Below are 26,224 nucleotides of genomic sequence, written 5' to 3' on the forward strand. Positions count from 1 at the left end.
GCAGATGATGAAGGAAAGCTAAAAGATAAAATGTGACGGACAGTTGCTGGATTTTCAGAATTTTAAAACTGAGGTTAAGGACACAATGCAGTCCCAGTTTTTTAACAATTATCTGAAGTTAAATTCAGAGACCAGGTATCTAATCTGTGCTGCTAAAAGCAATGTGCTTGTCTCCTCAGGATGTGTTTGGATCCAGATGCTAATTTAAATTTACATCAAGTCCAGACAGCCTCCTCTTGCAGACTAGTTTGATGACTTAATTCTTTATAGCCTAAGATCTACTACTTTTTCTTATTAATTAGTAAGATTTATTTTATAATTGTTGTCAATAGCATTATTCTTTTTATTCAGCTTTATGAGGCTCCTATCTGCTTTTCCTGTCACTGACTGTATTGCAAGGGAATACTTACAAGAAACTACTATTATTTCTTCACAAGAAAGGATTGGCCTATACTGCTATTGCGATAGACGACGATTGCTTTATGTTAATTTCTTGGAAAGATTCCAGTAGTAACATTAAAGTGGTTGGTGAATCTTGTTCCAAAACTCTTAGGTAATTAATTACAGTCCTCTAACCAAATTACGCTGCAGGCATGTGATGGCCAGTATTTCCAGCCCAGCTTGTGAGAATGCAGCTAATTTTCCTTTCGTGGCTCTAGAGCTTAACCCATCTGTCCAGTGAGATTTTTCAATCGAGACTGTATTCGGTAATTTGGACTAATGTATCAAATTGAATGCTGCACCTTGGTAACCTTAGAACTGGAAACCTGAGAAAGGAGAGGTCCATTTAATAAAGATGGTATTACCAAAGAAACTCAGCATAACTCAGAATAACCTTGGAGCAGAAACATGCTCAGATGCTGCTAGTGAGAGGACAAACACACTTCCTCTTTCTCCATTAAAATCCAGTCTGTTTTGATAAAAGAGGAGTTTGAATTTGAGTCTCTCTCACCATTTTTCAGCTGTGTAAAAGTGGGCAGACTCTCCTAATCCAGTACTCTTTTGAAAGAAAAGTGTTTGCTGTCCAATGACTCACCTTTACTTCTAGTTTTAAGCCAGCGTATCAAATTTAGGGTGCTGGTTTTGTCTCAATAGACCCAACAGGTTCTTTGCCTCTGTTTAGTAATTCTTAAGCAATTCTATCTGTGACTTTTTCTAAAGCCTCCTAGAGAGATAGAGACCGTCATATTAGGTTAAGACTCTTAAAATAAACGAAACAGCTAGATGATTAAAGCTGTTCCTGAAAACCGCTTAAGAGTGAATTTATTGCAATTTTCAGGAATATTAATTACAGGCCTAATTTGGATTTAATTCAATGGGAGCTACACTTCTAAGTCACTAAGATACTGGCGTTTTCAGACGCACCCAACTACGTCTTTAGGTGCCTAAACCCATTGAAAAGAGACCTTTAGCCAGCATTTTCAGGAAAAACAAAGCCCTGTGCCGTAATAATTTCTTCCACAAAACAAGATGTTGAGATGACTTTACTGAAAAAAGTATTGATTTTATTTTGTTGCCAAGTACAAAATAGCAAAGGTCAAAAATAATGCTCAGGTACAGAGATTGTGAGGTCAGGCAAGTGAAGGTTTGGAAACTGGAAGATTTTTTTTTTTACATATTTGTGTGTCAGGGTTCAGGGATAAGTGAAACTGTACCAGGGAGTAGATCTTTTAAGTGCTGTTTTGATACTTCATATACCAGTATCGGGGAAGAAGGTTTTTTAGACTGAATGACGAGCAGAAGTTATTTCTAATTCGCTTCCCAAAAGAACGCACAGGAACCCAAACTTGAAACACAGTTGGCAGCTGGGAGAGGATTTCTGCCATCTCACGATCTCTCCATTTGGTCTGGTGAACCCAAGAGAACCTGATACGAGGTAACACACGCTCTGAAGGACTGGGAGTGTAAACAAAACTACCAAAGCCCGTCTTTTAAACTAGGTCCAGTAAAATGCAAATGTTTCAATAGTATTTGAGTTGCAGGTCTGGCTGGGTCTTACAATATTTGTGACGTTGTAACAATTCTGGTTATTAAAAGCTATAAAAATGCATTTAGATCACACTTTGCTGCTTTTATGCAGTATGCGTAAGAGGAGGAGCTGTAGCAGTGTTATAATTTCAAATACGAAGCAGTAATTGTTGAACAGAAAAGAATCTAAGATTTGGTGTCCAGGAAAGCTGACAGTACAAAAACAGGTCACCACTAGGAATCAGATACTGCTCACCAAATCAGAGAGAGAACCGCAGCTCCGCTGCGCTCTTACAGCCGGCAGAGGTCGGGTCTGCAAGCCAGGATTGTATGGAGCTTCCCAGCAGCCCCTGCCTACACCAACAGGGACTTGCCCTTCCCTTCCCTTCGCAGACCGAGCATCCAGGAGTTCCCACGCGTGATGGCAGCGCTGCTATGGTCTCATCTACAGCCACAGTTTCACTTTTTCATACCCTGACTGTCAGCTTTACTCCGCTCCCTTCTTCCTCCAGTCTCCCAAACTTTCCTGACTTGCTTTCACCAAGTGGCAATATTTAATGATTCTGTAAATGAAACAGTCAGATGGTTCACAGGGGCCTCAGACATGCCTGCGCCAGCCTGGGAAGTTAGTTGCATACTCTAATCCTGTGAAATGCTGAATATCTCCGATAAAACAGGCATGGAAATTAGGGTACACTCCATACTTTAGTCAGTACTTGGGATACCCTCTATACTCTCAAAAGGCCACTGGTTGCACTTGTGGAAAAGCTATGAGGAGCTGAGATGCCATCATAAACCCACCTAGAAACTTGTGACTCAAGAGGGAAGCGTGAAGCTAAAATCTGGAATCCAGAGCAGAACATGATAAAGAAAATAAATAGAACTGCCAGAAACAGTAAGATACCGATACCATAGTGTAATATATTTCAGCAATTTAGCATTCCTGGTGCTCTGCTGACTTGGGCCCAGGAGGACTGGATCATGTCTAATTCCCGTTTGCTACATCCGTGTGGTGTCCAGGCAGCACAGCATCCGGGTGCAAATGAAATGGTGGAAAACGTGTGCCATTTCAGCTTGCATCAGCCAGGGTCGCATCCTCTGCCTCCCTGGCATGCCGAACACGGCGTCCGGGAGGAAGGGCTTCTGTGCACGTTCAGAGTCGGAGAGCGATCCCAGCTCCTGCTCCTGGCAGAAGGCTTCCTGCCTGTCATTTCAGCAGGCAGAGGATGGAGCTGTGCCAATGCACGTGGTGTACACAGTATTCCCTACAAACTGGAACAAGAGTTAGATGAGTTGCCTCAGCCCTGTTAGGAGGCTGTTGGCTCATCAGAGAAGATAATTATGTTTCTTGTTTTCTCTTTTCTGTTTTGGAAGGCGTCAGTTTCTTTCATCAGATATGCATCTGGGGAGTATCCTACCTATTGTCTAGTGACCTTGCTACAGATGTTCATCTTTATTTTATTTAGGGAACCCATCAGCAGCTGCTTCTATCTCCTGTCATTTGCCATGCTTTCTCCCATTTTTGCAGTATGTAGTTAGACACAACAATCACAAAACAAATACAAGAGACAACTCTGAGAAGCTAATTTAAGTCAAATGCAGTGCATGAAAACAAACAGTAATTAGTAGGGGAAGAGGAGGAAGGAGATAATTATGCTGCTATATTAATTATATTTTGGCTCACTAGGTAAATATTTTACATATGCATTCTATGGCACTTACTCTTTTTAAGATCTCTCTTTTCCCTCATTTGCTGCTTTCCATGTATGCGTCTCTGAGGAAAAGTGCCTTTGACTGAGATGGCTTAGTGGGAATATTTAATTAGTTTGAAGTTTCCAAGAAAGGAGGGAGGGAATTGGAGACTGTGCCACATGGGAGAAGGCAGTGCCATACAGTGGGAGGGAGGCTATGGAGTAGACAGCCAGACTGTCATCATCGTTAGTCTTCAGAGAAAGGCCTTGACGGACACGTGCAATCCTCAATGCTAATTACGAGAAATTCAGCAAAGAGGGTAGGAAGGACCCAGCTGAAGGATTTGAATAGGGAATTGAATGAACAAAAGCAATAGAGATTATCTTTATTGCATAGCTTCGGATGCCACACTTTGAGCCTGATGAACAGGCTCGGTTATTATCACTGAAATGATATTTCATGATAATAACAGCTGGGAGCAGAAATTGTCTGGAATAAGTAAAAGATACATGGTTTTGGCCAACTTAAACTGAACTAGTATCTGGAAAGGTATCTGTAAAATTACGTAAGAAGACAAAAAAGAAAAAAAAAGATTAATGACTGGAAGAATAGAAACAAAACAGGCAACAGCACAAAGATGATTGCGGACAAGGAAGAATAAGGACCAAGAATGGGACTGGGAAAATGGAGCAATGAGAAGGAATGGCATACTGGCATGTTAAAATAGAAATCACAGGGGCGGTTTCATGAAATCAAGGTGGGAGAGAGGAGGATTTAAGTCTTCCAGTAGATCTAGGAGGTACAGCGAGCACTTGCTACAAGACATTGTCAGGAACACCTTGTCATTTGGCTGGTAATCTGACCAGTATCGTTCTTGTGTACAGGTGATGTTTTCTGCCACTGCTTTCTCTAGCGCATAGATATTTGAAAAGTCATTTTAATGCTTCAATCATCCATCACTGATGAAGTCCAGTATCTTTGTTTGCAGTGCCATATGCCGCAGGTATCTTCATCATGGGGCTTGCTTCATCACGTTACTGTTCCTTTTCTTTCTTTTTAATAATTTTTGTTCTTCTCTGCTTTCTACCATGAGGCTTTTTTCTGGGAATCTTGTGCTTATTCTTCTTCATCCATATTTTAACCTTTTTAATCCGTGGGCTCACACAGAACTTTCTGCCTTCTATGTAGAGACTGCCAAAGCAAAAATCGGTTGTCAGTTTAAAAGAAAAAAACATAAAAACCCCAACTTTTTAACACGATCATACTTATCACTCACCTATGAAGACCACAAAGTTAGAACTGGTTAATCTTAAATTATATTTAATACTATGTCCATTCACTCTTTTCTGGTTTCACATGTGTAAAAGTTAGGATCTAAGGTTTACATGATTACACTTGTCTTCCAAAATCTGAAAAAAGCTTTACTACTTCAGTGGGTCTGAAAAGAACCACAGGGCAAATCAGTACATTTCTATGGCCAATAAATAAGTAGACCATTATTATTATTATTATTATTATTATTATTATTATTATTATTATTATTATTATTATTATTATTATTATTATTATTATTATTGTCATGATCATCATGCAAATGTTTAGAAATAAAAAATGCCCAGGATTTCTTTGAAATTTATCAATTTAACCCAAACAGTGTGATATTGTACCAGCCAAAAAAAAAAAAAATTAGAAATAGCTTATGTACAAAAGGTTGATTTAATAAGTTTAGGCAAGGTTTGTAGAAGATCAATAGCTGGAGAAAATCAGAGAAGTCTTAAGGTGCATGAGTCATTCTTCAGTTCTGAAAATAAAGCAAGTGTCAAAGTTAGCGCAGGCTGAATAATGATCAATATTGTTACTGAAAAGGAAATTCAATTTTAGCAGTCGGAAGTTTAAATAGCACAAGGAAGGACAGTTCTTAAATCACACACGATCTTGATTTTCATTGAATTTGTGGTAGCATTCTGAGATTCTATTTGTTTAAATTCACTGTCCCATTCACAGTGAAGGACTCAAAACATCTCTTACATAACAGCGTCTAGGTGGCACAGGCCGTCTGCTTTCTGGATTTCAAACCTCTCCACTCTTTGGAGGATTCCTTTGGGAATTTCATCGGAAATTTTCGTGCAACAGTTAAAGGCCCCAGGAAACAAAGCTAAAAAGAGTAATAACGATGTCAGAAACAACATAGATGATAAAAAGGGAACAAGTCATAGCTTGACTTCACAGAATCACAGAATGGTTGAGGCTGGAAGGGACTTCTGGTGGTCATCTGGTCTGACCCCTCTGCTCAGGCAGGGCCACCTGGAGCTGCTTGCCCTGGACCATGTCCAGATACCTTTTGAGTATCTCCAAGGATGGAGACTCCACAACATACCTGGGCAACCTGCTCCAGTGTTTGACCGCCCTCACAGCAAATAAAAGTGTTTTCCTCTGTTCAGATTGAATTTAATGTGTTTTCATTTGTGCCCATTGCCTCTTGTCCTGTCAGTGGGCACTACTGCAAAGAGCCTGGCTCCCTCTTCTTCTTTCATTCCCATCAGGTATGGGAATGATGATTACAACACCTTGATGAGACCTCCCTTGAGCTTTCTCCAGGCTAAACAACCCCAGCTCTCTCAGCCTTTCCTCATATGCAAGATGTTCCAGTCCTGTCATCATCTCTGTGGCCCTTTGCTGGACTCTGTCCAGTATATTCATGTCTCTCTTGTACTGGGGAGTCCAGAACTGGACCCAGCACTCCAGATGTGGCCTCACTAATGCTGAGTAGAGGGGAAGGATCACCTCCCTCGACACTGTGACTGGTACCCCCTGCTTCCAACCCCTGGTAATGTGGTTAGCCTAACTAACATCATTTTATGAGGCAAGCAACCATTCTTTGTGACCGAGCGAGTCACGTATTTGTTCCCTTTCTCTCATTATCAGGCCCTGAAGGTCCTGTGAACCAAGCAGACAAACCAAATGGGTTTCTTCTTCCCTCCCCTACCAGCCCCCAGCATGTACTGCATGTACTGCTGCCTGGTGTTATTTTTCCACAGGACTTTGCATTTCCCCTTGTTGAACTTCATGATATTCCTCTCTGCCCATTTCTACAGCCTGTTGAGGTCTGTCTGTAAGGCAGTAAGACCATGTGGTGCATCAGCCACTGCTCCCAGTTTTTTATCATCTGTAAACTTGCTGAGGGCACATTGTGTCCCATCGTCCAGGTCATTAATGAAGATGTTGAACAGTATTGGCCCCTGTGTTGACCCCTGCAGTACACCACTGGTGACTTGCTTCCAACTGGGCGTTGTGCCACTGATCACAAGCCTCTGGACCTGTTCATTTGGCCAGTTTTCAGTCCACCTCACTATTCACTTATTTAACCTGTACTTTGTTAGCTTGTCCATGATGATGTTATGGGAGATTGTATCACAGGCTTTACTGAAGTCAAGGTGAACAACATCCACTGCTCTCCTCTTGACCACCAAGCTAGTGACCTCATTGCAGAAGGCTATCAGGTTGGTCAAGCATGATTTTCCCTTCATAAATCCATGCTGACTACTCCTGATCACCGTCTTGTCCTTCAGAACTTTGGAAATGCTTTCCAGGAGGGTTTTCTCTGTCACCTTCCCAGGGATTGAGGTGAGGTTGACCAACCTATAGTTCCCTGGATCTTCCTTCTTGCCCTTCTTGAAGATAGGAGTGATATTTGCTCTCTTCCAGTCTTCAGGAACCTCTCCCAGTTGCCATGACTGTTCAAAGATAATTGACAGTGGCCTCACAATTACATCAGCCAGCCTCCTCAGCACTGTCCCTGTGGCCCTATGTAGGTCCAGTTTTTTCAAGGGGTCCCTAATTTGGTCTGCCTTCACTGATGATAAGTCTTCCTTGTGCCAGATTTTCCCTTTGGTCTCAGGGACCTGGGGATTCTTGAAGGCCAGTTTGAATTGTAAAGAGTGAGACAAAGAAGGCATTGAGTACCTCAGCCTTATCCATGTTATTTGTCGGCAGTTGCCCTGCCCCGTTCAGCAGCAGGTTCGCATATTCCCACCTCTTTCTTTTGCTGTTTATGTACTTGTGGAATCCTTTTTTGTTGCATGTCACATCCCTTGCCAGATTCAACTCCAGCTCAGCCTTGGCTTTCCTAACCCCATTCCTGCATGATCAGACAGCAACTCTATACTCCAGCAGGGTCACCTGCCCTTGCTTCCACCCCTTCGTTACACACTTTGTTTTTATGTTCCAGTTCAGTTATGGCACCTGTGCTCATCCATGCAGGCCTCCTTCCACTTTGCTCGGTTTTCTGTTTGTCGGGACAGACCTTTCTAGAGCTTGGAGGAGGTGACCCTTGAATATCAGCCAGCTCTCCTGCACCCCTTGTCTCTCCAGGGTCATATTCCATGGGATTCCTCCAAGCAGGCCTCTGAAGAGGTTGTAATCTGCTCTCCTGAAATCCAGGCCTGTGATCTTGCTTTTTGCCCTGCTCCCTTCTCCTAGGATCCTGAACTCCACCATCTTACGGACGCTGCAGCCAATGCTGCCTCTGACTTTCATGCCCCTGACCAGTTCTTACTTGTTTGCAAGTATCCGGTCCAGCTGAGTGCTTTTCCTTGCTGGTTCCTTGATTACTTGTGCTGGAAGATGACATCAATGCACTCAAGAAATCTTGTAGATTGCTTCAGCACTGCTGTATTGTCCTTCCAGCAGGTTTCAGGGTGGTTAAAGTCCTTCATGAAGACAAGGGCCTGTGAACGTGAGGCTTTTTCCAGCTGTTTGAAGAAGGCCTCATCTGCTTCTTCCTGGTCAGGAGGTCTATAGCAGACACCCACTACAATGTCACCCATGTTGGTCTGCCCACTACTCCTGACCCATAAGCTCCCAGCTGGCTCATCATCCATCCCCAGGCAGAGGTCCATGCCTTCCTGCTGCTCTCTTGCATAAAGGGCAACTCCCTCTCCTTGCCTTACAGCCTGTTCTTCCAAAGGACCACATCCCTCCATTGCAGCACACCAGTCATGTAAGCCATCCCACCATGTCTCTGTGATCCCAGTGACGTCCTAGCCCTGCACCTGCAGACAGACTTCTGGTTCCTCCTGTTTGCTCCCCATGCTGGACGCATTAGTGGAAGGGCATTTCAGAGGGGTGTCAAGGCTTAGTTATCTTTACAGCTTATGGGACGAGATACCATCCTCTCAGCTTCTCCCAGAAGACAGGTGGGTGTTTTTGTTGTTTAAAGAACAGTTTCTTCCACCTCTCCTTGTGCATACATATGTAAAGGCTTGTTACAGTAAAATAAATAAAATTTAAAAGATGTAAGTGTTTTATTTGTGGAAGAAGATGACCAACATTAATGACACAGGAAATGCCAGGAGTATAATTTAAAAGCTCTGCTTTGTGAGGTTGAATCAGGCCCATTATCTTCTGTCTTTGAAATTATTAATGATGTTTCTGGGTTTTGTGTTTTCTTTTGCCCCAAGGGCTCTCATGGCTGAATGTGTCTCCGCTAGGGAATGATCTCCTGCAGATTTTTTCCTGCTTGCTAATACCATCTTGAAAATAAAAAGTCACTGAACCTTAAAAAGCAGAATCATAACTCAAGATTGTTTTCATGACAAATACTAACATTTTGGTGTTTGGCTTTCTTCTGCTCTAGTTCAGAAATAGATCTTCTAAAAGGGATTCCCTGCACCAGCTCAAGGACAAGCAAGGCTATGTGGCTTAAGCATTTGTCTAGGATGTGAGGGTCTCAGGATCACACCCATGCTTCAAAGTGAGCACAGCAAGGACCCCTGTGTCCCAGTTCATGAACTAATCTGGGAGAACTGGGGAGAAGAGTCTTCTTCCTATTTGTTGGAGGTTTTTTTTGTTTTTCCTAGCCTGTATATCATGCTGTTCCTTAAATAATCATTTAGCCTTGGATCGCAAGAGACATAGAGCAAGCAAAAAAGAAGCAGGAGAATCAATTTCAGTTCCTGTAAGCAGGAGATGAGAAGTCTCTTTAAAAATTTTCCTGTAAGCAAGAAGATTGTGTGCTCTGTTCCTTACAAGAGTGCTCGCTGAGTGCATCGCAAGATGCCGGCAAAGCTGTAGCAGCGAGCTCAAGCAGCTAGCGGTGCAGCAGGAGTCGCCGAAGACCAGGCATACTACCCACTGCAGCTTGCAGGGGGCTTGCGTCCTGGTGGGGTATGACAGAGCCCTGGGATTTCACCGTCGGAAGGGAGGGTGAAAGAAAGCAGCTGGCCTAGCAGCTGCCTCCTCAGCAGCCCAGAGAGGAGGACTGTAAATAATCATGGTGCAGAAGGATTAATTAAGTGTTGAATGTTACCTGTATTATTTCCCTGTTGTTCTTCGATTTTCTCTCTTTAACAGCGTACTGCTTGTGAAGCCAATTAATTGTCATTTGCAAATGGCAATTCAGCTTATTGAGCGCCACTAAGTTTAATTTTTTCTGAGAGCTCAAGACAGCATTGGTGACACTAAAGTATGAACTTCTGTTGTCAGCAGTCAGCTCCTGGCAGAAGGACTATGTGGGACAAAAACTCAAGGAAGGGTTATTATACATTGAACTCTGTCTGAGGTTGCCAGCTGTGCTTTTCGGAGAGGTCTAGGCCTGTGCTTCTTTGGGGTCTGGTAAACTAAAATACCTGGCAAGACCAGCACTGCCAGCCTCCTGTGGAACAGCTGGATATCACCGAAGGTCTTAGCGTGAGCCATCTGTCTTCTGAACTCTTCCTCACCTGTTTTCTCCGGTGCCTGGCTACCATCTCTTGCCCTCATCCCACTTGACATGCTCAGAAACATCACTTGCTTTGATCCTCAGATCTGAACCATCTGTATTGCACTTTATAGTGCAATATAGTGCACTATATAGCACTGTGTTAGTCATTTGTACACTTTATAGCTGAAAATTAAGAAATTAATATTGATGTACTTTTATAGCTTTATAAGGAAAAATATACACAAACTCACGTAAGGAAAATAAAGCAAAATTCTTGATGCATCCAGGTGAGCTTATGAGTATCTCACTGGCCACTCGTGACAGACTGCCCTTTTGCAAGGAATGTAGCCAACAGGAATTGCATCTTTTAGAAACTTGTTTATAATTGCACCTTTAGATACCACTTATATAACTAGAGTAGCAGTTTCAGAGTGAAGTCAATTACCTGATGCTCAGTCAGTCTTTGAATTGGAGCATTAAGCCACTGACATCTAATCCATGCAGCTATACAAAAAGCTGTGCCTCTCAACATGAGAACGTGCCACAGACTGCAAGTGAAACTGGTGAATACATCAACAGAAAGCAGACTGAAATTTTCTATAAAATGTGGATGAGGTGGTGCTTATGTTCTTGCTAAAGAGGCAAAAGCATTTCTTACGGAGATTGAGAGCCTGCTAGTAACTTTTTATTTGAGGCGTGTGCCTGGGGAGGCTGTCTTGCTTTCATAGGTTTGTATGGGTGTTTGCCTTGAGGAATTCTGATCTGCACTTCTTTTTGACCAAAAAGAAGCTGTCACTTTTAAACATTTTTTTGGTTGTTGTTCTGTGCATGAAAGTACAGCTACAATATGGAAAATAGAAATTAATTATCTTTGAATCACAGATGAATACATGGCATCAGGGTCTTTTTGTCAGACAACATGAAAGTGTCATCAGCAACCTTGTGTTGGCAGAAGCACTTGTGATCACTGGTACCTTTTTACATGGGAGTCAGTTTTAAAAGTGATTATTTTTTTCCTGAGTGGCAAGAACGATCAGGGCAGTGAGCCAAGGAATTCCTCTATTTCCCCAGAGCCCCAGGAGAGGGGATGCTGCTCTCCTGGAGCACTGAGCCATCCTGCATCTCCGTTGCCCAGTCCATTATTACTGTAACTGCACTGTAATCCCACAAGTGGGAAGGAACCACAGGTAATAAGCAAAGATAATGATCTCAGCCCAACCCAAAGCCACAACTTTTTTGTAGTTTCAGCAATTAGATCAGGCTTATTAGTAATCATTGGTCTAAACAGTGGTTAAAAGGAAAGAACTGCGGTTTTCCACAATGATGTTTGTGTGCCATTTATCAGTCAAAGAGATTTTTTCAGTGCTGCCCATTTCATTTGTCTCTATGGCTCAATGGCATAATCAGAAATCCACAGCTGCTTACCTAAAAATTGTTTAGATCTGTTGTCTGACACTGAGCCTCTTTAACCAGACAGCTAAAGGAGCCGCTAAAAGGACCAACAAGCTTAGCGATGTATCTTGAGGCAGGTCCACTCAGGGATTGCTCTGTCGTTATTTCAGCAGGTGGTATTACCTGTTTTGGTATTTCTTCCCTGGGAGCTCACACCAGGGAAAGATCTATTGCTTTTTAAAGGTTTTGTTTCATATTTTTGGGTGGCATCTAAATACTGCAATTGCAGAAAAGTCCATAGGAGCAAGTTAAGCACCCTTGCAGAGGACAGGCAAGATATTAACTGGAAAAATACCTTCACTCACCCCACCTTCCCTCTCAAGGACCTCCTTTTCAGATGCATGTGGCTTGTGGAATACAATAGTGCTGATCTTTGCATTATAGTGGATTTATTTAACGTGCTGTGTATAGATTTGTCAATTTTAAAAGAAGTGGAGAGAAAAGAAAGCTTTGCCTTTCTAGTGAGAATAAGTTGTGCAGCACATCTGAAAAACCCCACTTGATTTTTTTCTTAAAAAAAAAAAAAAAGAAAAAGGAAATCCCTGAAATTCTGAATTATTTTGAAACAGTGCTTGTTGTTCAAGGAACGTAGCACAAGAGCTTCATTTAAACTTCCCACGGTGGTTTGTTTCCTTGGAAGCTGTAGACAACTGCTAGTGCAAAACCACGAGATGTCTCAAACAGCCTGGGTGCTAAAACCACAATGCAGGGCCACAGTCGCTGGGACCCAGGACCGGATGGTACCTGGAGCGAGGGTGAGGGAGGGAGCCCTGTGGAGACAGGGCGGCCTTGCCTCGGCCCCATCCCCCTGGGCTGTGAAGCCTCTTATTCCCCCCCACACCTACTGCCTGGGGGACAGTCCTGGTATCGCTCCTCTTGGTCTGACTGGTCGCCCCTCTTAATTTGACTGGTGTCTCTGATGTAATCTTCCAATTAGCAAAACTACTAACCACTTGTGCCTTGGAAAAGGAATTTGGGAGGGAGCTAAAAGATAGGAAAGTGTTCGTATAAAGTAAGGAACGGTGGAAAACTGAGGCTCTAGCCTTGAAGAAGAGCTAACAAGCTGATAAAAGGGAAGATCTTGGTGCCAAAGACTGGACTGCGGCCAGGAAAACACAAAGTCTGATAAAACTGCAGAAACTGGGTGAAAGGTAAATGCGGTGAGGGGAGATCGTGACCACCGACTCAATTCAGGAGCAAAAAGACTTGCCCCCCCCCCCCCCCCACCTGAGAGGAGCGTGCCTGCTAATGTGTATAGCAAGCGAGGCTAATTTAAATACAATAAACCAATAGTGTATGAAATGTTAATCACTAACCAGTAAGTGTAAATTTAGGCGGGTTTATACTAATCATGTAGCCTGATAAATGTGCTGTAGTTTGTATAATGGCGTGCTTGATTTGTGGAGTTATCACCAAGCACCCTGCACAGAATCGACATCTCTATAAGACCCTTCACTCCTCCTCCTTGCTCTCCTCCTTTTTCCCCACCAAACACCTCTGTTGGCAGGACCAACGCTGGATCCAGGACTGGTGATTCTCTTTTCCCTCTCTCTCTCTCACTTTTCCTAAGTTGATTAAGTTGTTAAAGTTATTAACTTGTAGTCAAGTACTGCACAGCCTACCTTGACTTTCCATGAAGCCGCTGGGGTAGATCTAACCATGAGAGGGCTGGTGGGTAACGAGTATTTGTACTCAATATTTGTCTCTTTAGAAGCTTTCTATTAAAGCTGGTGTTTGCGTACAGACCTTGAGTGTTGGCCCACCTTAATCCACACCGAGAGGATGTGCGAATCTGAGTCACTCCTCCCTGCTCCTCCCCAGGTGGGATGTGACAGAAGCCTGTCAAATCTTGGTGATACAGTAGTTGGTCACTTTCTTAGGGCTGAAAGGATCAAAAGCAGTTGGCAACTAGATTACTGTTTTCACGTGCATTCAGCTAGACCTGTTAGAAGCTCTTTTAGTAAAATGTTGCTCCTAAATGGAAAAGATCCTCAAACTCTGTGAGACTCAGTGAGTTTGAATTGATGCGATTGCAGTACAGTGCTAGAGAATGAAGCACAGAGGAAACAACGGCTCTGATGGAAGTCCTCCGTGAGTACTCTTTATTACACCTGTCTTTACACTTCTGTTGATCAGTATCAAGTCTCTTTGACCGCCAAAAGTTTCTTTTTCCATCTCCTATCTGCTGCCTGGCCAAACTCAGTCCATAGAAGCTTTTCTCATCCTTTCTGCTTTGTTTTTTTCATCCTCATTCTCAAACTTGAGAGCCATGTGTTAAACAGCTGAGGAAGGCCGTGTCATCTAGGGTTCAGGCAAGAAATATTAGAAGAAATTATTGCTGCCTGCTCAGTTTCTGGGGCAACAAAGAACATTCCCCTCCTTCAGTTTTGAGCTGATATTTTTAGATTTGCCTACCCATTTAGGGAAACTGTAGTGCCTGATGAAGAGCCCTCCTATGGCATAGAGCCGGAGCGGCCAGTGGCTGTTCTGCTGCTCTCTGGCTGGAGTTTTTAGGCAGTAGAACTGGGTTAATGTCTCAATATGGGTAGGGCAGACCACTGGTAAGGAGAAACACATGGCAGGGCAGGTCTTTGCCTCGTGAAGGGCGGGCCAGATGGAGAAAAAAAGAGGAAATGAAGCCACGTGGAAATAGATGGTGAGGGATGGAGCCACTGCGTTCCCCACCCCTGTGCTTGCTCTTAACTATGCTTGATTTCATTTTGGCCTCTTCTGACTAAACACAATAGGAAAAGCTGGGCTCTAGGTGAGAACAGGGGGAACGGCGTTTTTCGTCCCTGTCTCTGTTTCTCTCTGCTCCAGACCCAACCCAGCTGCCTTAGGCAGGCCTTGTGCAGCTCTTTTCCTGAGAGGTTTCACTCCAGCAGTTAGCATTTTGACCAGGCCTTTGGTGTTCACTCCTGAATCCTGCTGGCAGCACAGAGGAGCCTGTCAGCATGGCTGGCAGAGCATGTAGTTGACCTTCGTGAACTGGATGTGACCCATGGACTGCTGAGTGAAAGGCCATGCTGTAGACGTTCTTCTACATAACCAAAAAACCAGAAAGATAGTTCTTGCACTTCCACAAACTAAGGGAGCCCAGCAAAGACACATATAGTTATTAAGCAGAATGGGATCCCCCAACATACTGTGTGGTCTGAGGGACAGCTTCTCTTGCACCGTGAGATCTGTAAACCGGGGGCATTTCTTGTGTCCACGCTGAAATGTGAGACCCGCTGCTCATGTGCCTCAAGTTCACCAAGCACTGATGCGGCTCTGCACCGATTGCACAACGTTGGCACAACTGGGGCTATGAGCAGTAGGCATTAGTGTTTCCTAGTGGAATTCTTTTGTGGTTACAAAGTAGGCTTTGTACGTCTGGAAAAAAAACCCTCCTTTGCATTGATTAACCAGATTAATGTCTTGCTTAGTCGGAACATGTTACGTACTGAAATGCTCTGGTCTCAGTACACCCATTTCCATAGACAAGTTTCAGCTCTTAATCCAGTGTTGTTGGCTTATGAACATAGAATCCAGGCTCTGTCCTTGGAAGGAAATTTACTATCACATCACCTACACTTTGTATTAACTACTGTAAGGCAGCTCATTTAGCACTCATTTGGTCGTGAAGCTGCCAGAAGGTGTTCCTCTCATCTAAAACAAACCTGAGGCTGTTTTAAGAGTTCAGTGCCTCAAAACAGGTCTTTTCAGCTTAACCTAAAGCAAGTCAATAACTATTTCATTATGCAGGAGTCTCTGATCCTGGTTGGCAGGTGAACAAAGCAGGATGCTAGAATCCTTGGCAAATGTAGCATAGCTGTACTCTGTAAGAACAAAGAGGTTGCTTAATAGCTGGAGATGAGAGGGGAACTCAAATGCTGAAAAATGCCCTAATGCATCCTACTATTTTGACTGTGTGGTAATACATACAGTTAAAGCATGATTCTCAGAAAGAGACAAACAAAAGGTAGAAGGGATTCTACACTATACCTGCTGAAGTGGTGGAAATAACCATAAATAAAGTGTAAATCATAATATATAAATATATAAATCATACTACCTAATTTTATGGCCAAGAATAAACAGAAATGAAGTTATGCAGTGATGCTTTTCCTGTTCTGCTATGAGGACTGCTGTTAATATGGACATTTCCAAGGCTGGAAGGCCGACTGGAGATGGGCAGCTGGGTATGTCATATAGGTCATGATTTTCAAATGGGTCTTTGTCCATCAAATCACTATCAGTTTGCAAGCTGTCTGTCCCCAAACAACATCCTTGATGCTCTGGACTACAGAGCATCAAGGAAATGCAGGTCAAAAATTGGCAAAACAGCATGTAATATTGATGTGGTCAAACAAACACTAGTGCCTTATCAGGTGAAATTTCTGCTATTCCTAGCAAAAACAAGCCAGATAATGCTTTGCATGTTAAGATGCAAAAAGAAGATGTCATGTGAACATGCACCTGTTTTTTTTCTATAAAGCAACGCAGTTTGATAAGAGGGAACCCATCTCCCACACTGCATAGATCACCCTCACTCTGACCTGACTAGCGTTACTGGAATAACTTGACGAGGGTAATTCCAGCTAACTCCTTTGGGAAGACCCGGACAGGCTTATTTAGGTGTTATTCCTACTCTGTAGCATTTAACATTTGTTTTGGATGCTTTTACTGTATAGAAATTACCAAATTTCTCTCTTCATATCTTCAAGATGAAATACATGTAGGAGCTTCTGAAAGAGAACTTCTGTCTTCTCAAATTGAAATTCAAACCGACCACCTTTGAAATAAGTTCCCTTGCCCAAGCTGCTGCATACTCTGTCACGCAGTGCCGCCCACTTCACTGAAGGTGTGATAGCATCTGGCACTCTGTAAATCCCTGGCACTGAGATGGGATGATGGAAGACTACCAGGGTTTTTTTAAAGTAAAATTGAAAAATCTTCTTTTGAATTATATTATGGAAAAAAAAAATCCCAAAACATCCCTGTCACACTCTACAAAATAATCTTGATCTCATTTTCTGACACTGCCTGGCAGGGCCGCGTTCCTGCCTGTGGCTGGGTGTGATTTTGGCCACCAGATGGCTTTCCTGGCCTCTGTCAACAGCTACCTGTTCACATCCACAAGCAAAGCAAACTTCTGCAAGTTTGCATTTACCAGCCCAAATCTTACTTGTATATCTGTACCATGACCGTATAAATCCCATCCCAATAAATGGATGCATAATGGCCAGCCTAAGAAGCCTAACCCTAGTTAGGGCTAACCCTAAATCTAGTTCAGATGAGGATAGGGTGTGCCAGTACCCAGACAGCCACATTCAGTTCTACCCATTTTTATTGTGGGTTCTGCTGTTTCAATATTGTTGCTAAATGTGGAGCATGTTTGCATGAGGAAAGTTAGGTGGCAAAGATATTTCCCCTGTGCCAGAAGGTTCAGTATAAAAAAATGTGTTCTAAGAGAACCTTTACTTTGACCTGTGCATGTACGTGCCAGTCCTATTGTGCAAGACCTTGCTGACTGGCCAGATCATAAATCTAATAGAAGAGCACCTGCAGAGCCTTCCCACACCAACAGGTGCAGTGGCCATTTTAACAGGATAAAATTTCAAGGCAGATTTTGTCCATGTGTTGTCTAAATCCTCAAGGAACTCCATGATTCCTACTCCTACGGAAGTCAGTGGAGCTGGAGAAAGGAGCATCTCAAAGGCTGAAGTCCTCCAGAATTTGAGTTATCTTCTCTGTGAACACAGCTTATGTTTCAGTAGAAAATTACAAAGAAAAACTAAGAATTCAAGCACAGCACTGGCTAATCTGTTTTGAATTTTTTTTAATTTTGATGAAAATGCAAGAACACAAAAGGAAGTGTTATTAGATCTCCCAAATCCTCCAGACATGCTGCACTGAATGCAGAGCAAAGCTGCATGCAAAACCGCTTTTCTGCAGAGAGAAATCAGTTACATGAAGTTTGTCATAAGAAGTTCTTTGAAATCTTAGCCATCTGGGCAATTTAACTTTAAAGGAAAAAGACCAAGTGATTTTCTAAACATATTCCCTCTTAAGAAGTTTGGAAAGGAGGAAATTGCAGCTGAACTAGAGAAATCCCTTTAAACAAATAGTGAAATTTTATTAGGTGTGCCCTCAGGAAATCACTGCTTTAAAGGTCTTACACCTTCAGCAGTTAAAATCTCTCAGCTACAATGTTCTTGATAATGTTTGCTACAACAAATAACCCACACCGATTTTCCTTGCTTAAGCCATTTCACAGAACCATGAAATCCCCACATCTGTTGTGGAAACACCGAGGAAACGCTCAGGTGAAGCCCTGACTCCACTGAAACAAAGGTCAATTGTTCTGTGCAGTTTAAGACAGACAGGTTTCATTTTTTAAATCTTCCCATGCTACAGCACAGACCTTTAAGCTATCATCTGTGGTCCTGTACAGAGCTGCGAAGGCTCAAGCAGACACAATTCCAGGTAGACACCCTTCAGATCTTTTTTTCTTTTACTTTTAGGAGATTAAAGTATAGAAATGGATAAGGTACAATTTTACTTACTCTCAGACGTCTGACTAACCGTGACTGCTAGAATAGCCAACACAGAGACCAAGTTCACATCCATTCCTCCTCGGAGCTGCAGGAGCACGGCCGCGGTGCCGGCGGTGAGCTGCGGGAACACCTGACCCTACCTCCTGCTGCCGGGGGTGAACGTGACTCGAAGCCCCACCCTGAGTAGCAGCTCGACGTCGGCTCCGTCCCGTGTGGCACTATGGACTTCAGCAGCATTCCTCTTCTCACCTGTAGGTGTGTGGTTAAACGTTTTGCCAGGTGGGAAAATAGGCTATTTTTCACGTAGTACCCCAAGATCATACTGCCTTATGGCTGGACCCTCCCAGCCCTCCTCACTGATGAGACTCTTCAACAATAGAAATGCCAAGGGTAGAAATACGTCAGAAACAAATATTTGCAGGATTAAGGCAGAAGAAAAAAAACCCTCTGCTATTAGGTATCATCTCCGTGAAAGCTAAACATGCAAAGTCATGGGCCAAACCTGCTGTAGTATAAACAGCCACAAACTCAAGAAGACCCTAGCCTTGCACTAGCTTTGCATTTGACCTGTGCGTTTTCAGCCTGTGAAGACCCTGAGCAAGGACCATGTTGTTTAGCACATCTTACTCCCTTGCTTCCTTTTTGCCCACTGGTGATGCAGCAGCTGTGGTGTTCATGAAAGAGACTCTGCAACGTTTTTGGTGAAAGACAGCTGGAGAGAAGCTGCAGTTGGTGTATCATCTCCTTCCATTTTTTTCCTGATTCTTGTTTCTGCAGCCCATTTCAGAAATTTCCTGTGATATCAGAGGAAGACTCAATCTGAAAAAACATGTAGCTTTCAGTGGGGAAAAAAAAGGATGCATATTTGGAGGCTGATAATTTCTGTAACGCTTCTGTGAGGGGCACTGGCAAAGTCTTTTTCTGACTCATGCAAGCGATGGGGAAAACTGTCTCTGGGCAAAATAAATCCTCAAATTTCCTGCTACACTTGACATACGTCACTGGTTCCAGTCTTCTAAAAGCCAAAAAGGTTACCCTGTGGTTTTGCTCTGAATTGAACACTATGGCTGTATGGGTAGCAAGCAGTTGCCATATTTTGCCATACTCCACCACTGCCACTGCAGTGCAGGCTATCCGCTTTGACCTTTTCCAGGGCTGAACTAGAAAAATCAGTGTGGAAAGTCCCTAGACTGTTCAACCAAGCTCACCTTTGGTCTGAGTCATTACAGCCATTCTCCATTCCTAAATTTCCAGAACACAAGGTAGAAGAAATCACTAACCTCAGGGACTTTAGTCTAACTTACACTGTTCTAGCACCAGTTTTGCAATTCCATCTAATAATAAATTAATATTGTGCAGTCAAACTTTCTGGCTGTTGCAGTTTTACTTCATAGCTCTTGGTTTCTGCTTGACACTGTTATCTAACAGGTTAAGAGAATGGGGCAAATGCAGAGTACTACACTTTCGAATGAAAGTCTACTGGTAAGAGGAGAAAGAGTAGTAGATAATGATGTGTGCTGTTTAAAGTGTGATTTCAGGGAAGCCATTTATGTTGAAATCAACAAGCTGATTCATTGTCACCATTTAATTACAGTGAAAAATCTGTTATAAAAGCTAAACGGCCACGGCCAAAGCTAAGAGAGGTCACAACACCTTTATTAACATGAACTTAGACAAGGACAAGACTATTAGCAGCTTTAATGACCTTCAAAGTAGCACGAAGAGGAACAAGCTAGATTAAAAGAAATACAGTCAGACAGGTGTTACTGGAGTAACACATTAAAGAAACAGCTTCAGTCAGAATTAGATTTTGTATTCATGTGTCTGTGTGACACTGCAAAAGAGGGTGCGTTGTGTCCTTGCAGATAATGAACTAGTTTGTCCTGACAAATGCTTTTCCAGATACAGCTTTAAAGGCCTGATACAGATCAGAGAAGTCTCACCACAGTAGGAGTATGGAGTATGGGGAGCTGTAGCAGTGACGGGGATGGGGGAAGTACCAAAGCACTCGGCGCTTTTTAAGACTGGTTCCTGCAGTGACAAGTCCAAATTGTTCCCAGGTGGTTGCTTAGACACACATACACGCCATGTTCTCCAAAATGCAGAGTAAATACAGGTATCTGCAGGTATTCATTTCTCTGCTGCTGGCAACAAAACTACAGCATACTGAATAAAACTTACTTCCTCAGTCACATTACTCTGTTTGAGCTCAAGTTTTACATCTTATGTTCCCTCAGAGTTCATGGTGTCATTTATATGTCAAAAATAAAATAAATGTCTATTTACTTCAGTGGGAAAGTGCAGCAAGGAAACTATGATTATGTCAGACCCGGAACATGCTTTCCACTTTATGGAGGCTATATCATTTGTCAACAATTTAAAATGCTAAACCTATTAGAACAGGACAAAATGTAAACTGAGGAAACAACTCTGTTTTATGAGACTGAGAATTAAAAATAAAAATAAAGCCAGGGAACAACAGCAAATATTGTGCTATTACTCCACACAAACATGCAGGCAGCCACCCAGCTTACAAAGGAAGAACAAGTTACCCAGAAATTCTTTTCCAAGAATTGCACTGACCTCGTTGACAGTGGCATTAGTTACAAGTACAGCTAAAGGAAAGTGAGTAGTTTTATTGACATATTGACTTGGATTGCATTCAAAGCTCAAATGGAAGTGCAAACCTGTAGGCAGAAAGTGTTGCAAATGAGAAGGTAGTCATTCTTCTATCCTGAGAAACAAAGCAAATCCTTGTTTTAATCCTTTTTGAAGTTCTACCTTTTATTTGTGAATGTAGGACTGCTGGAAAGGCTAAAACTGACAGCTCTTTTAATCTTAGCCTTTAATTTTTGGGCAGAAGTTAGTAATTGTAGCTTCTACATTAATATGCATTGTAATATAATGCCTTCAGTTATATATACCTTTCTCCAGTTACTCAAGAGTAAACTGTCCTTCTTTAACCCACTCCTTACCCTCAGACAATCTTCTTTTGCAACAGGATCACTGACGAAGACTAAAACCGCCAGCTCAGTTTGTTAAAGCAGAATAATTCATGTTCAAACAACTTTGGATCATGGCTGTCTCCAGCAAGACTTAATTTGATGAAGGCTTCTGACATACTGATAGATGCAACAGGCTTACCTATTACTTCAGTACTTCCTGTTATTCTGTAAATGATCATAAAAATCAACTCACAATAATAATTGTTTTTTCCCCTAGGCTGGCTTAAATCATGAATGGACAGGGAACATAATTTACAGTTATACTTCAGACTTCCTAGAAATGTCTCCAATTGTTTGTGTGGGTATCAAAATCCCAAACTGTGACCTCTTCACATGTCCCCTATTCTAGACTGCACAAGCTAGCCCTGTGCATACCATAAACCCCCAGACTTTAAAATTCTCTGCATAGATCTCATTCAGCCTTCTGCATACCAGACATTTATTTGTGGGTAGTTTCCTTTGGAGGGAAAGAAAAAAAAAAAGAATCCAGAAGAAAAATTTGAGCTGTGAACATTTAAAATGGTTAATGCACTTGCTAAGAAGCAAGCCAGCCAGATTCAGTCCTCTGCCTCAGAGGGAGGGTATAGGTACACCCACTTCTCAGTAAAGCTCCCCCAAGAGCCAGCTAGGGGGTATATTTTACATTCAGCACTACTTCTTATTGATACATAAAAGAGAGAAAAAACTTGAGGAGGGACTGGAGTGCCCATTTCCCTCCCATCAGGTCAATGTCCCCACAAAGAGATAATGCTCTCATGCCCCTGCTGTGCCCAGCCTCCCCAGGACTCTTGCTCTCTCTGCTGCATGGCATTGCAGCCCGTGCAGGAGGAGCTGAAAGGCTTGTCCCAGCCTGTGCTGTTGCCCGCTGCTTAGGGCACTTATGGCATCGACTTCCCACTCCCTGACCATTAAATTATGATAGAACAGGATGAAAGTTGAGTTCTTTGGAAGAATGCAGGTTTTTGTCCTGAAGAGGCTTCGGGCTTTACACACCAGGAAGACAAAGGTGCCAGCTCTGGCTGCAGTGCCAAAACTGCAGAGAAATACCTAGTATTTTCTACTGGCCATTTCAATAAAATTTTCATTCCAGGTATTTTGAATTCCATCTGAAGCAGCTGACTCCACACACATACACACACCCCCACACACCCCCCCACACCCCCCTCACCCCGGGCAGAGCCAGGCAACACCTGGAGGTGCGTTGACTGGATTTTAGCTCTTACTGTGGTAGTAGCTATCATCACCAATGGAAACAGCACGGAGAAAGCCCTTACCACTGGTACACAGCAAAAGGGATCGCTCCTCACAGGGCAGTGCTTTGGGGGCCAAACCACAAAAGGAGGAGAGGATGCTGCAACACAGGTGCTAACAGAGACAAGAAGCTGACTGGCATTCAAGAGAGAAGTGAAAATCTCTCTGAAGTGAGAACTAAGAGGAAAATTGACACTGAAAAGTTCTGTGACTCCGTTCATCTGTGAAGGCAAGAAACAGAGACTGTGGGGAAGATGGGCATGAAAATGCTGCAGGCTGGAGAATGAGAGGCAGACACCCAGAAACCATTACTGAAGAAGTAAGGAGTACCATTTGATAGAAGGCTGTGTTAGCATCATGTTGCAGATGTTGAACCATTCTGGGAAGTCACCCCCGAGCAGAGCCCCAGGATTCACCTCAAGAACTTCCTTCAAGACTGCCAAGGAGGACATCATTGCTGGTGAACTGGAAAGCTTGGCTTCCAATGGTGTGTTCCCATAATTTGAGACAGCCAAATTATAACCCTTTCTGTATCTCCAATATGAAATATAAAAGCTGACATACTATTATGCAGCTTTAGAAAAAGGACCTAATTCATCGAGGAAGTGAGCAAAAGGAGAAACCTTTCTCAATCTCTATTTTTAAAAAATCAGTCATAATTTAGAGGAGGACCACAAGAGGTGTGCTGAGAGGACCTGCAGGTGCTCAGGAGAAAGAATGGCAGATGTTTTTCATGGTTGGCTGGCTCAGGAGAAAACCTGATGTTGAGATACACAAGCAGGAAATAAGTACAATGTGATTTGTGTTTCTTAATAGAACAAAGACCAGTAATTCTCCATGCTTCCTTATTATTAAAAAAATAAATTCTTGACTACATAGCTTAGTCATTCTTGCAAACCAAGTAAAAAATGTGACGTTTACATCAGTTGTCCACACAGCCTCTTCCCAACTCTGCCTCCCAAAAGACTTCTCATGACAAAGCTGAGTGCCAAAGACCAGGTTCCCCTAAGTTTTGTATAGTTTTTTTTTTGTCCTAGGCCTTAACTGACTGGAATAAGGAAGTAAGTCCGTTATTTTGATTCCAAAAGGCAAAAAGCAAATTGGAGGATCGACAGAAGGTCTACTCACAAACATATAATCAGTGAAAGCTCATGCCCTACAGAGGCAATATCTGACTACACAGATCAGTGGTCTGGTTCACCATGATGCTTTGTTTCTGACCTGCTTCTCCTGAGTCCTAAAAAGCTTGAAGTTGGCTTTCAGGACAATGGGTATTCTGAGCATCTATTTTGATCTCCCTATCTTTTAAAAACTAACATTGTATGTATAGGAGGATAACAAAAAGTGACAAATGTTCAATGGAAACTCGTTAAATCACATTTAAGAAAAAAGGTTGGTGCTCTTTTCTACCAACATAAATAAATACACAAATGTTCTGGTCTTACACTTTGGCTGAAAACATGTTTACGGTCACAAGAGACTTACGCAGGGACAAGCGCAAATATAACCGCTGCACAAGGTTATACTAACACAAAGCTGTGTGGAGTACATGCAGCACATTACATCAATGCATCAGGATCAACAGCCTTGCACCAATTTTACAGGGAACAAACGTGATTCTCCTTCTTTCCTGACCCAAATTCATTGAATGTTACAGTGGCTTGTGAAGTCATTATTAGCCCTGAACTATGATCTCTTGCAGCCCTTGTTTATACCAGGAAATTAAATTTTGCCTTACAAGCCATCATGTCCGTGTTACATTTTCGTTATTTGGCTAGCACTGAGGTTTTTATACAACTTCACATGATCTCACATCTGCCAGGTAATGGGTAGTCCCCTCACAGCTCTGAGGCTACGACGTACTCTTCAGTCTCACGTAGTATACTCGGTTTTTCATTCAGAGTTGAATTCACACTTTCTTTATGCCCAGCGTAGGTACGGAAGCTGGGGAAGAGGAAAAAGAGCTTCAAGACTTCTTTTATGCTTCTTATAGCCTGGGTTAAGAAATAAGAGGGCGGCTCTAACGAAGGATCTTTCCTTTCTGAGCGGGCCCCGTGGCCCACTGACAGTGGAAAAACAGTGGTGTGTTTTCACCCCGGCTCCTTGCATAAATTTCTTATCAACGTCCATCCTGTTTCAGGGGCTGCCAGGTAGCTTGGCAGAAGTGGGGAAACTCATGCAAGGAGCGTACATCCAAAACAGCTTCTTCCCCACGCCTTTTTGATTTTTTAATTCCTTTTTCCCAGAAGGGCACAGAAGAACTTCAGTATACAAATTCATCATGTGCTACGATGAAACACAGTAAGCAGGACTGCAGCTCGTTTAATTTCTGCTGCCTCATTTGTAGAAAATTCGATATGCCGTGCTTTTGACAAAGACCATACTTTACCAACAATGGGAGACATACATAGTAAATTTCTGAACAGTAAAATGATGCATGAGTTGGATATAAATCCTTCTCATCCTCCTCCATGATGTCACTGTCTGTGGAAAATCTACTTAAGAATTTTTTTTAAAGAGAATTTAAAAAAAAAAAAAATGTGTGGGGCTATTCTCAGCAGCTCTCTTTTTGGAATACCAGGTGCATGAGTTTCACAAGTCCAAGGGGTATGGGAAATGCCAACATTGGGAAAAAAATAAGTACTAATTTGCATTTATTAGTTCTAATTCGCATTTATAAAGTCTGTTACTTGAAGCTAAACAAGATCAGAATCACTTCCTCTATTTTCATATTTTTATAGTTAAATGTTATCTACATGATATAAAACAGATTATTTATATTGTAAGACTACTTGGGCAGGGACTGTCTTACTGTTACACAACAGCTAACATAATGAGTGACTGAAACCTTCCTGCACTACCCAGAACAAACAGATTATTAATAAGAATGTTGTTAATAATATGCCTGCTTCTGCAGTTCCCACTCACTAATACCAGGAAGGGCTTCGGTTACTGGATTTGGCCTGCTTTTCTTTTTAATTCCACTTAAAGTAATGTGATCACCTCCTCATTTGCAATAAAGGTTACACTATGAAACTTGCACAGTGAACCAAGCTCATCTCTCGGCTAACAGATCGAGGCTGCACAGATGTAACAGAGTAAAATTTGATCCAGGAAAATACACCAGAACAAATTTACACTCAAATCTTTTAGGTTATGTTAACCACTTGAAGTTGGGTAAGTAAATATTCCCTTTTGTTTCATCTCCTCTACATTCAGGTACCACTGACTGTATGTTGCCAGTTAAAGATGGGCCACCCTGACTTGTGCACTCCTTCAGGGATCCAGCCTTTGGGTTGCAATAAAAGACACACAGGAACAAGAGACAAATCTTTGCAGTAAGTGCTGACTGTCCTTCTCAGGGGTGGTTCCATGCCCTCCAGAGGACATGATGCACACTCTCTCCCTGCAATCTCTTTCACTGCCTTTTTTTCAAATTAACTGGTGGTTTCCAGTCCATCAAAAACTTGGATGGAAGAGGAGTCCTGCACGTTTGTATTTATTGACTAACCTGGGGCAGGGAGGTGATTTACTTTGGCAAGTGAATTCTGTATCTTAGTTCCTCATTACTACTCCAAAGCCTATTTCCTGGCTTTGGAAAGTTTTTTGCAATA

The 26,224-nt window shown here is 42.5% G+C and overlaps 1 protein-coding gene across 1 annotated transcript; it reads right to left on the reverse strand.

Annotated features, from left to right (window-relative positions):
• Window positions 1-1,567: 1,567 nt before the first annotated feature.
• Window positions 1,568-18,488, reverse strand: CCL28 (C-C motif chemokine ligand 28). The gene is made up of 3 exons (XM_087759817.1): window positions 18,364-18,488; window positions 5,689-5,815; window positions 1,568-4,851 (listed from the first exon to the last, which is right to left on the reverse strand). The coding sequence occupies exons 1-3, from the start codon at window positions 18,425-18,427 to the stop codon at window positions 4,695-4,697; spliced, it is 348 nt and encodes a 115-aa protein (XP_087615943.1). The 5' UTR covers window positions 18,428-18,488; the 3' UTR covers window positions 1,568-4,694.
• Between the last annotated feature and the right edge of the window lie 7,736 nt (window positions 18,489-26,224).

This window comes from Nipponia nippon, unplaced genomic scaffold (genome assembly GCF_047370975.1).
Source record: "Nipponia nippon isolate SJK-2023a ecotype South Korea unplaced genomic scaffold, ASM4737097v1 scaffold_20, whole genome shotgun sequence".
NCBI lineage: Eukaryota > Metazoa > Chordata > Aves > Pelecaniformes > Threskiornithidae > Nipponia > Nipponia nippon.

Excerpts from the sequence above, each read along its gene's own strand:
- CCL28 (XM_087759817.1), bottom strand. The coding sequence starts at position 18,427 with ATGGATGTGAACTTGGTCTCTGTGTTGGCTATTCTAGCAGTCACGGTT. Across the intron at positions 5,816-18,363 it reads GGTTAGTCAGACGTCTGAGA|CTTTGTTTCCTGGGGCCTTT; the intron begins GTAAGTAAAATT and ends TACTCTTTTTAG. Across the intron at positions 4,852-5,688 it reads TGCCACCTAGACGCTGTTAT|TCTCTACATAGAAGGCAGAA; the intron begins GTAAGAGATGTT and ends TTGCTTTGGCAG.